Genomic DNA, 11,367 nt, shown 5'->3' with positions numbered 1-11,367 from the left:
TACTTGCTTCGTAATTTAGGTACCAAAAAAGTACTTTAACTTGTTGGGTAATTTGAAATGTATCTTATTGTCTAAAGCTTCAATGTTCCTGCTTTATAATTTTTATGAGTAAGTCAGTGTGAGAAATCAAATAATAAATCTTAACGAGTTCCATCATTACTCAGGTTGTCCCTCGGCAGGCCATACTAAGAACGATGCACGACCATAAAGGTACGCTAATGGCTACACGTAATACAATGATTTTACTTAGTTTTGTAATTATAACACGAGTTTGCATTGTTATAAGCTTTAACAATTTAACCATTGATGTTAAAGACATACAGCAGAATATAATAGAGAAGTGCATAATAGACATATTAACGTCAAAAACACAGTTTAACTCAATAGTAACTGTGATTAACACTGACGCTGTATCGAACAGATTACTTCAGCAGATCCATTCAAGTAATAATGTTAATATCTGCATTAAAGACGTAAATGTATCCATCATAGTGATACCTACAATTTACTTAATACATGTCAATAATGGGATTGAATTTGAAGATCTTCTTGACGATCTCGACAGAGATTGGTATCGCGAACCTGAAGCTTTATTCATCGTAATAGTGAAAAGTATGCATGAAGAATATAAAGATTTTCTTGCAGCAGTATTCAGATCGTTATGGGAGTATCATTTAATACACGTGCTTGTAATCGTTGAGAACTTGGACAATGATGCATCAGTGTACACTTACTTCCCTTATGCAGAAGGCCGGTGTGGTCGAGACTACAGCACTCTGGTCCATCTGTGCGACTGCAGAAGTGTAGGAGAAGTAGACGTCGTTGGAAAACTACGCGAATATGATAGACCTATTTTGGACAACTGTACATTAAACGTCGCAGCCCGTCATTATCCTCCTTTAGTCTTCTGCAGTCCTGAGACAGAGGATAAGCGAAATGTTGGCATCGAACGATTTCTCATTGAACTCCTACTAGAAAGAAGGAATATTTCCTTGAATTACACGTGTTTGCTTGAGACAGAAGAGGCTGGATCTATTTCAGATAATTTTACATTCAGTGGTATCGTAGGTAAACTTTACGAGAATGAGTTCGACTTGATATTTGGTGGATTAAGTTTGAACAATAGACGAGTAAATTTCTTTGACTACTTGTGTTTTCATTTGGCATATGAAGATATGTATGTTGCCGTGACGCACACAGCGTCTTTAATTGAACGATGGAAAATTGTTTACTTGATGTTTCATGCTAATGTTTGGTTGCTGTTATTGTTCACAATGGTGTTTTGTGCAATACTGCTTTCAGATTTTGGGAATTTCTTGATAATTCAAGCAAGACATGCCACAATAACGGAATTTTTTAATCTTTTTGGGCATGCTATTCAGAATGTAAATTTAGTTCTGAGAGAAAAACTTTACAAAAATGTTGTAATAATATATTGGCTGTGGTTTATTTTTTTGATAAACTGTTTTTATCAGACAAGGCTGTTAAGTTTTACGATATATCCCTTGCGTAAGCCGCAATTAGACCGGTACTTATCTTTGTACGACTACAATTTAACTGCGTGTATCCCATTTGACGTAGCATCATTTTTGGAAATTTCCGGTAAAGTACATATTATAAATGAAGAACTTAGGGATACGAACAATTGTAAAACTGCTGAAATGGCCTTGGATGAAGTAGCAAAGAATAAAAATATATACACAGTGGCTATGTATTTTCAGTATCTTTGGTGGCTTAGAAATAATCCGAAGGAAAAAGAGCGAGTTCATCTCATGAAGGAGAGTGTTTACAATAATATTTATGGGTTGTTTTTTAAGCGCGGTTTTCCTCTGCTGGAGCCGTTGAACTCGCTGATGTTGCGTCTGCCGGAACACGGGTTCGTACGCGGCTCCAAGGACCTCCACGGTCTGCCGCGGCTAAAACCAGCTGGCCGTGAGACTACTTCGGTTAAATTACTCAAAACCCCTTTAAAACTGGAGGATTTTCCCATCGCTTTCGGCATCCTCGCAACTGGTATGGCTTTCTCGTTTATAGCATTTATAAAAGAAATCACGCACAAACGTGATATTGGTAGCTACCTTGATGTGGTTTTAAAATGATTGTTTACCGTGAACCGGGGTGAATAGAGATGGTGGGATAGAGACAAAAATCGGGGATAACATTTACCTGATAATTTCTTAACTAACCACACTAATTTTATCATGAAAATCTACTATTATTTGTAATCTCATCGCATGATATATTATTACATTAATGTGGGTAGTTTTTAAGAAATTATTCCAGATTTTATCCCTATTCAACCCTATTTATTTGATTAACAACTTAAATAATTTAAAAAAAATGTTAGAATAAAGAAGTGTTTGAAGAATGTTGTTTTATTTTCTACATATAGTAATTAACGTCAAATGTGTGTAGGTTGCAGGGCATGTCAAAGAATTATTTATTATTTATTTATTTATTTTTAGCCTCGGTGAAGTAAGTAACAACTGTTGAAGTTTAGGTACTAAGTCAAGTTTGGTATCATTTTCAACTACATCAAAGATGTAGACTTTACTCAATTTCATCTAAATCGGTTCAGCGGTTATTGATTCCCCATTCGAACTTCTACCCCCCTTCTTACCGCCGTCCTTTGGAAATTACAAATCTACAAATCTTTTGTCTAAGTAAGTATACATCTTATTTTACAAAATATATCTTTATTCACTCCAAATACATAAAAAAGTAAAACTTAGCTATGAAGTACCTGTAACACTGTTCTTGAAATAACATTGAGCATTCAAAAGATAAGTATGGCAGAGAGTTTTCTTAGCAAAACATTGGATTGTTTCCTCGTCAAGATAGCGGTTGATAATGGGGGCGGCGCGGAGGTCGTCGGCGGCGTGCACGAACGGCGCTTGGAGCTCGTGGACGACGAGCGGTTGGAGCGACCAGCGCTGTAGATCCAGACTGGGAGCTGCAGGCGAGCGCAGAAGCACGATGCGCGAGCGAAGTGCACGCGGCAAGAGTCGCGCGCGCTTCGCCTGCGTTACGCGCGAGTACGCGGATTCCATCAGCAAGCGCGCGTATTGCATGGAGTGCGCTACCCGCCCGCGCAGCGCGCGCATGCTCACATCGATCTTCAGCGCCCACGTACGTGCTTGACACAGCGCCGCATCGAGCTCCGGCGACGCGATGCCCATGAGCGCGCACATGTGGCGCGCTACGGCATCCTGCAGGGCCGCCTCCGAGGTTTGGCCGGCGCAGGCTACACGCAGCTGTCGCTCCAGCTCGCTTAGGAACTCGCCCGGCCCGCCACCCAGACAGAACACCGTTCCCGTCATACCTGCCCACAGTCAATCAACTGATTAGGCAGTGATTACAAAGGACTCCAATCGCTACAGCTAAGCGAGGCATAAATAATGAAAACAAGAGAATAAAACTATGATAAAATTACCTCTATCTTCTAATGCTGCAGCTATTTCAAAAACTGAAAGCACGCCCAGTTCGTGGCCTAGTAGGTAGAATTTGTTTGTTTCACTTTTTTGCTTCAAGAACATCTGAAAAAGGTGAAAGACGTGAAAGTCATTTTGAGGAAACTATATTGCAGGCTAAGAATTATTTTAGACATAACCTTGAGATAGTTTAACGTGAAGCTAGTAATCGCTATTCCAGACGTTTAAAATTAATTATTTTTCGATGTGGATTCTAAAACTGTAAAGAAAATCTAATTTGTACTGACAACTCCTTGATAACTCCTAAAGATGTCGTGTGCATGACCTCAACATACTCTGCGATACGTACGTATCCTAGTCAATTTGGATGAGGGAGGCTTAAAAATAGAGGAGGGTCATACCGTGACATATCTGGTCGTCATCTCCTGGAGACTCTCCTCGGGATGGTCGAGGCCGGGCTGCAGCACCACCGCGGCCAGCTGCAGGCGCTCGCACAGCGCGCGGTACCGCTGGTGCAGCCCCTGCATCCCGGGCACTATGTACAGGCACGCTCCGGACGCGTTGAACTCGTCGTCTCTCTAAACAATATTGATTTTGCTTCAATAACACCATTTGAAGTGTGTGTTACAGAGTGTTTAAGTAAGTAATACAATGTAAGTTTAGAATTCAGGAGTTTGAAAACATAATAGACAGACCTATGGAAAAATACTGATTTTTATGGTAATATGCGTAGGAAGATAAAGGTTTGTAAAAGACCAGGCGACTTGTTTAAAAATACCCACATGGACATTAATTATTGCTTTCAGCATCAAACTATACTTTGTACTAACCATGTTACTGGCTTGAGTAAGGGTAGGCATCACCACGGTGTTCACCACCGCTACGAGCTCATCAGAGTCAACAAAAGGAAAGAAAGCACTCAAGCCTTCCATTGGTACATAATCTGACTCCTCTAGGGTTCCCACAATTTCTCTTAACCTTAAACAGAAATATATACGTAGTAAATAAAATATCAAGTTAACTTTATATACAATCAGTGTAATAATAAATTGTGGTTCTACTTTTCTACGCTAAGCGATGACACGTCGTCTTCAGAGATTGTGATATTTTGCTTGGTTTTTAAAAACACATGCAGTGCTTGAGTTTTGTCTCTCGTTATGCCCAAATCTTGCAGAGTTTGACTGTTGCAAGTATTTCCTGAAATGGTGACACCTGAAATACATTTTGAGTGTTAAGAATTGCTGAGCACAAACGATTGGTTTCTTTGGTCATAAAGGGAGATTTGTGATCAAAGTAGAACGTATGAATGTATAGGCAGATCATCACAGTAATAACATCTGAAAGGTAATGTAAATAAGACCAAACTAGGTAAAAGACTATATCGCCGATATTAATCTATTTAAGTAGAAGATTTAGAGAAATAGAAGAGTCGTGCTTGCAAGCGATTCAGCCGATTATGATGCAATTTGTAAGCGTCGAGAGACAAAATAATCCATCGATTCAATGAATATTAACTATAGTGATTCTGTGAGCTGTATACGACACGGACCCCCATGACTTCGCCATTTTCAAAAATTTCTAAAAAGTGAATTGACTAAAAAAACCTATATAATTATCACCAAACTTTAGGAGAATCGGTTGAAAAATGCGACTTTTTGACGAGCACATACGAAAGAATTTTTCCCAAAGCTGGAACGGAGACCTTAGATTTCGCTCGGTCAATTAGGGATCAGTAGTCATCATCATGCGGCTATTTGGACTTGCAAAAGCGACTCCTCAAGACACCCTATAATTCATAGGTACTTAGAGCATTTAGACAAGCCAAAACAAAACAACATTAGTAGCTCTTTGACATTGTTAAGCTAACGATTTCTTCCGTGGTTGTCTCTTCTCTTGAAAACTTTACCGACCCCTTATTTAAGTCTTTAACTCACCAGTAATTTTTTCAATTTGTTTTGAAAGGGACTCTTCAGGTGGGTACTGAGCAAATACTACAGGTTGCATAGTCTTCAAACCCCGTTCCATTGCATTTACAATGTCAACGTAACTCGCAAGTAAAGTGTCTGAGATCTGTAAGTAGGTCCTAATTTAATGCCGTATTGTATAATAAGTAAAAACAAAATCCACAGTAGAGGATTGTGCCAATCAATATCTGTTAGAGATTCGAAATTTAAGAGGATGCTACTAACATACCTACACATTACGAATTACGAAAATGCAAACTCATATTATTATTGATTTTTTTAATAAGTACATACCAAATTGTATTCTATCTACTCGTGATATATAGAGAGGTAAAACATCAGCAATTTTCTAAAACACGTGCTCATGCAGGCGAAACACGTACCGAGTTTTGTGCATTGTTCGTGGTGGTTTTGTTTTGTTATAGGTATTTATTTGCTATTGAAGTATGGGAACTTTAATTGCATGTATAAAGTACTTCAAGTAAAAGTTTAACGGATTAGCACTTTTTGACTAGCACAATAGCGAAGCCTAATTATTGTAACAATAGAAAACACATTCTAAATATTAAATAAAATCAGAACTTTAAAAAACATAGTAAACGTGCAAATTCATTATATTTTTACCTTCCTGTCAATCGAAACGGAAAGCATCATGGCTGGTAAACCATCCGCTGCTCTTGATACACAAACTTGCTCTCCCAGAGAGTTATTGATTCCAATTACTGTAAAGAATCTGTAAAGTTTGATACATACTAAATTGATGGAATCTAGACTAATGTAAATTATCTTCAATTATAATCAACCTTTGAAATCTTACTTGATAAATGGAGACATTTTTCTAGATCGTACATCCAAGTTGGTCAGCAGGGTTCTGTAAATGCTCCTTGTCTGGTCAGTTAGTGGTTCGGCCATTACTACAAATACGCCCTCTACTGTACCCATGGCCGAAGATTTTTTCAGCAGGTTCGATGCGCAATCGTGATGTGCGAGGTCTTCAGAGGATATCGTTATCTTTACGCCTGATTTCCGCAATTCCCTGTCAATATAATGCTAGAGTTACTTTCACATTTGAAAATCACACTGAAATGAAACACAGAAACTGCTATGTTTGAAGGATGACTTGATAAAGGCAAGTTTGAAGCGAGCGCACAATGCACTACCCCACATGCGCCGCAAGCCAGTGTTTCTACATCTCATATCGTATGGACTATGGACTATGACTATGACTATGGCCGTAGGTGGTCTCTTCATACGTAAATGCTGTGTAACCCGAGGACAACGGAACGCACGCTATAAGCGAGCACGCACGACACTTACGCCGACTGCCATACATTGGTTTAAAAAGGCGCTAAAACAAATGTATATTGCCATCATGCCCATCATAAGCCCAATAAAAAAATCTCATAAAAAAAATAGTTTGAGAATTGAATTTTATATATGTTTGCGTTAAATGTTTTTTAAGACACCACTTATTGATTAAGCAGGGCAGGATAGCGGTCAACGTCGGGTCGCGCGCCGCTTGCGTCCAGTCCTCGACCTTAGTGTCGAGCGTGCACGCTCGGTGCGTCCATTCCGTGCCCAAGGAGTGAGGAAAGCTCATAAACAGTACATACTGCAGTCGGCCGAGAGGCTCTGTGTGCGCGAGCCGCACATGCAGGGCTCGGGCTCCACCACGCACCAGCCGCTCAGCCAGGCAGATGGTAAGCCGTGATGAGTCGCCTACTATGAGATATCTTCCTGAACAAAGCAATCTGCAAAACAAATATTTTAGGGGTTACACTGCACAACTGAGGGAATTATTAATGCACTGTCGCCCGTAATAACTGCTAGAGAAGACTCTTTAGGGTCACCCCACCCACACCAGCGTCTTTTGAGCGTCGGCGTATAGTCAGCGCTATTATGGAAATGCTGATGCGCTCTGCCAGTGCTTGTTGTCCACCCAGTGGTTGAGGTTACCTGGTATCTGTCCGTGGCTCGGCGTCGTGCACTCGCAGCAGCACGCGGCCGCGGTGCGCGCCGCGCGCCAGCAGACGGAACGCGCGCACGCCCTCGCACGCCGCGTAGCACGCGCGCGACAGCGGCCGCACCCAGCCTGCGCTGATGCCCTCTGCCAGTGCTTGTTGTCCACCCAGTGGTTGAGGTTACCTGGTATCTGTCCGTGGCTCGGCGTCGTGCACTCGCAGCAGCACGCGGCCGCGGTGCGCGCCGCGCGCCAGCAGACGGAACGCGCGCACGCCCTCGCACGCCGCGTAGCACGCGCGCGACAGCGGCCGCACCCAGCCTGCGCTGATGCCCTCTGCCAGTGCTTGTTGTCCACCCAGTGGTTGAGGTTACCTGGTATCTGTCCGTGGCTCGGCGTCGTGCACTCGCAGCAGCACGCGGCCGCGGTGCGCGCCGCGCGCCAGCAGACGGAACGCGCGCACGCCCTCGCACGCCGCGTAGCACGCGCGCGACAGCGGCCGCACCCAGCCTGCGCTGATGCCCTCTGCCAGTGCTTGTTGTCCACCCAGTGGTTGAGGTTACCTGGTATCTGTCCGTGGCTCGGCGTCGTGCACTCGCAGCAGCACGCGGCCGCGGTGCGCGCCGCGCGCCAGCAGACGGAACGCGCGCACGCCCTCGCACGCCGCGTAGCACGCGCGCGACAGCGGCCGCACCCAGCCTGCGCTGATGCCCTCTGCCAGTGCTTGTTGCAGCCTCTGTATTATAAACGTATTTTAGTTCCAAAGTACACTGACACCGCATTATTCCGTTTATAAAGAGTTCGGGAGCATGTGCAATTTTCCCTCCTCTCCTCCTCTCGCCTCTCATTTTTAGGGTTCCGTAGTCAACTAGGAACCCTTATAGTTTCGCCATGTCCGTCTGTCTGTCTGTCTGTCCGAGGCTTTGCTCCGTGGTCGTTACTGCTAGAAAGCTGAAATTTGGCATGGATATATAAATCAATAAAGCCGACTAAGTCGTACAATAAAATCCAAAAATTAAATTTTTTTTGGGGTACCTCCCCTACACGTAAAGTGGGGGTGAAATTTTTTTTTCGCTTCAACCCTAGAGTGTGGGGTATCGTTGGAAAGGTCTTTCAAAACTAATAGGGGTTTTCAAAAAACATTTTTTGATAAAGTAAATATATTCGGAAATAATCGCTTCGAAAGAAAAAAAAAATGTGTCCCCCCCCCTCTAACTTTTGAACCATAGGTCCAAAAAATATGAAAAAAATCGTGGAAGTAGAGCTTAAGAAAGACATTAAATGAAAACTATAGCGGATATGATCAGTTTAGCTGTTTTTGAGTTATCGCAAAAAGTTTTCCCTTCATAGTAAAAAGACTTACTTTAATTAGGTACTGATTGTGCAAATTTGCCTATTTGTTTAACTCGGGTGAAAGGTACCGTTTCATCCCTTGGTTAACAATTTACTATACTTTAAGCTCCAGTTTAGCTTATTGTGACGGAAGAGTAACTACGGAACCCTACACTGAGCGTGGCCCGACATGCTCTTGGCCGGTTATTGTAAATATTTTCAAGTTGTTATATGAGTAGATCGTAATTGTAAGCGCAACTGAAATTAATAAGCGGACTCGCTCTCATACTCTCCCATAAAATAAATGTGTAATTATAATTACCTGAAATGTTCCGATGTCCTGGTAAAGAAAGAGGGAGGAAAAGTCTACACTCATGTAGCTTCTATCAAAATTTAAGGCGTACAATTTGAAATTGAAATTTTCATTCCTTTTCACTCGATGAATGTCCAGTGTTACGCCTAGGGGCGCGCAGCATTGTATGTAAGCCTGTAAGTCAAGAAATATTTAACTATTACATCGCCTCGAATAGAGATATCGCGGTTTGCAAAAAAACATAGGGCAGAAGTGGCATGAAGGAGCCAGGTTTAGAAAAAGCCATTTGTATTATTTCGGTAAGGTTTTCACCGCGAATTTGTATTAGTGAAATATTTGTAGGTGATGCGAAATTATTGATTGCGAAAAGCGGCCAAGTGCGAGTCGGACTCGCCCATGAAGGGTTCCGTACCATTTATGACGTATTAAAAAAACAACTTACTAGACTTTTTGAAGACCTATGGATTTGATGAAAAAAAATTTTTTTTTTTTATGGCGTATTAAAAAAAACTACTTACTAGATCTCGTTCAAACCAATTTTCGGTGGAAGTTTGCATGGCAATGTATATCATATATATTTTTTAGATTTTTCATTCTGTTATTTTAGAAGTTACGGGGGGGGGGGGGGGGGACACATTTTACCACTTTGGAAGTGTACCACAGTGTGTGAAAAAAATGATATTAGAAACCTCAATATTATTTTTAAAGACCTATCCATAGATACCCCACACGTATGGGTTTGATGAAAAAAGATTTTTGAGTTTCAGTTCTAAGTATGGGGAACCCCCAAAATGTATTGTTTTTTTTTCTATTTTTGTGTAAAAATCTTAATGCGGTTCATAGAATACATCTACTTACCAAGTTTGAACAGTATAGCTCATATAGTTTCGGAAAAAAGTGGCTGTGACATAATCGGACAGACAGACGGACATGACGAATCTATAAGGGTTCCGTTTTTTGCCATTTGGCTACGGAACCCTAAAAAAGTTCGTTAAAAAATAATACAAGTGCAAGAGTCAAAACCTGGCTCCTTTATGCCACTTTTCCTAGATATATATCTAGAGTCAAAACTGTAATAGGACTCAGGGATATACAGTAAATTTTTCCAAATTTCTAAGGGCCTTTCATATCCACAATCCACACATATTGTTTATATCACGATCGTATCAAAAATAAAAAGTTCATCGGACCTATGTCGATGTTCGACAACTTTACTATTTTACCCTCCGATTCAGTGAGGATGAAGAAATTTAAGATGGCGGGCGTTTTTTTAATAAATAATGTAACTAAAATAGTGGGGATCCGTTTAAGGGCCAACACATATCGGCGTCGTGCAACGTTACGGCGTTGTATCGCGGGGCCATCACAACATCGTATCGTGGGTATGTGTGTTGGCCCTAAGGGCATATTGGATATCGTGTTCTAATTAAAAAAAATAGAAGAAAAAAATGTTTGATGCGTTAACTCTTTATAAGGCAGAGACGATTTGGAAACCACTTAGTTAGTAAACATTTACGGAGAAGAACATCCTCTTTATTATTTAACTATAATGGTATTATACATATATATATAGCGAATATATCAGGCTTTCTTTCCTCATTCATACTTTTTCGGTCAGTATTTAATTTTAGTGTAATTAATTAATCTAAGTATAGCAATGTATGCACTATGCCTGTCAAGGGAAGCAAGCTATCGTCATTGTTTCCATTATACTATTAAAAATATACACGTCGCTGTATCTAATAATTTGAATAATAGCTCTTGCAATTCACGATGGCGAGTGGCGAGACTCTTATTGATATGATGACAAGGTCTAATTCTGATAAATCCACTCTCCATCGTGAATTGCAATAACTGTACTACGTTGTTTGTAGTGTCAGGAAAGTGTATCATTTGCCATCTATGATTAATAAAATTATAAAAGGCTTCATGCTATATCGATAAGTAAGTCAATGTCAATGAATAGGTGTATTGGAAACAGATCATCTGAAAACTCAAGTGCTATAATAGGCTGAGTGCATATATTGACCACATGTTTTTCTTAATTATTTCGTTTTTTTTTGCCGTAGATGTGTTCCCCAATGCATTACAACAAACATGGTAGTGTATTTAACTTTCATGTAACATATCATGTAATAATATATAAAATTTTGTACTTTAGCGTGTAGCTGCGCTCTCTCGGAAAGGTTTCCACGGAAGACCAGCGTCGAGACCCTTAGGTGGTATCTTGACATTAAGCTGAGTGGAGACCTTTTCAGTGACGCTTAATAATAAATTGATTCTGTCGTCTCATGTTTTACCTAAACTTAAGCGTTTTCTGAATAAATTTCTTCTATTCTATTCTATTCTATATCTGTATAACTGGGG

General features: G+C 40.8%; 2 protein-coding genes across 2 annotated transcripts in view; one reads left to right on the top strand and one right to left on the bottom strand.

Annotated features, from left to right (window-relative positions):
• Positions 1-325: 325 nt before the first annotated feature.
• On the top strand, positions 326-2,549 carry LOC133517261 (uncharacterized). The gene has a single exon (XM_061850489.1). It carries the CDS (start codon positions 615-617, stop codon positions 2,097-2,099), a length of 1,485 nt encoding a protein of 494 aa, XP_061706473.1. The 5' UTR covers positions 326-614; the 3' UTR covers positions 2,100-2,549.
• A 131-nt stretch (positions 2,550-2,680) lies between these two features.
• Positions 2,681-11,367, bottom strand: part of LOC133517499 (fatty acid synthase-like) — a 67,720-nt gene continuing 59,033 nt past the window's right edge. The window contains exons 27-40 of the mRNA XM_061850833.1: positions 9,010-9,174; positions 7,919-8,091; positions 7,730-7,870; positions 7,573-7,681; positions 7,352-7,524; positions 7,009-7,146; positions 6,213-6,431; positions 6,020-6,128; positions 5,366-5,501; positions 4,493-4,643; positions 4,262-4,409; positions 3,833-4,009; positions 3,434-3,536; positions 2,681-3,322 (exon numbers count right to left, since the gene is read on the bottom strand). Coding sequence (XP_061706817.1) covers positions 2,733-3,322; positions 3,434-3,536; positions 3,833-4,009; positions 4,262-4,409; positions 4,493-4,643; positions 5,366-5,501; positions 6,020-6,128; positions 6,213-6,431; positions 7,009-7,146; positions 7,352-7,524; positions 7,573-7,681; positions 7,730-7,870; positions 7,919-8,091; positions 9,010-9,174 — 2,532 coding nt within the window. The 3' untranslated portion in view covers positions 2,681-2,732. The remainder of the gene's footprint in view (positions 3,323-3,433; positions 3,537-3,832; positions 4,010-4,261; positions 4,410-4,492; positions 4,644-5,365; positions 5,502-6,019; positions 6,129-6,212; positions 6,432-7,008; positions 7,147-7,351; positions 7,525-7,572; positions 7,682-7,729; positions 7,871-7,918; positions 8,092-9,009; positions 9,175-11,367) is intronic.

This window comes from Cydia pomonella, chromosome 4, assembly GCF_033807575.1.
Source record: "Cydia pomonella isolate Wapato2018A chromosome 4, ilCydPomo1, whole genome shotgun sequence".
Classification (NCBI taxonomy): domain Eukaryota; kingdom Metazoa; phylum Arthropoda; class Insecta; order Lepidoptera; family Tortricidae; genus Cydia; species Cydia pomonella.
This window is presented reverse-complemented; position numbering and strand designations above follow the sequence as displayed.

What these genes read in the sequence shown, in the direction of transcription:
- LOC133517261 (XM_061850489.1), top strand. Translation starts at nt 615, where the DNA reads ATGCATGAAGAATATAAAGATTTTCTTGCAGCAGTATTCAGATCGTTA.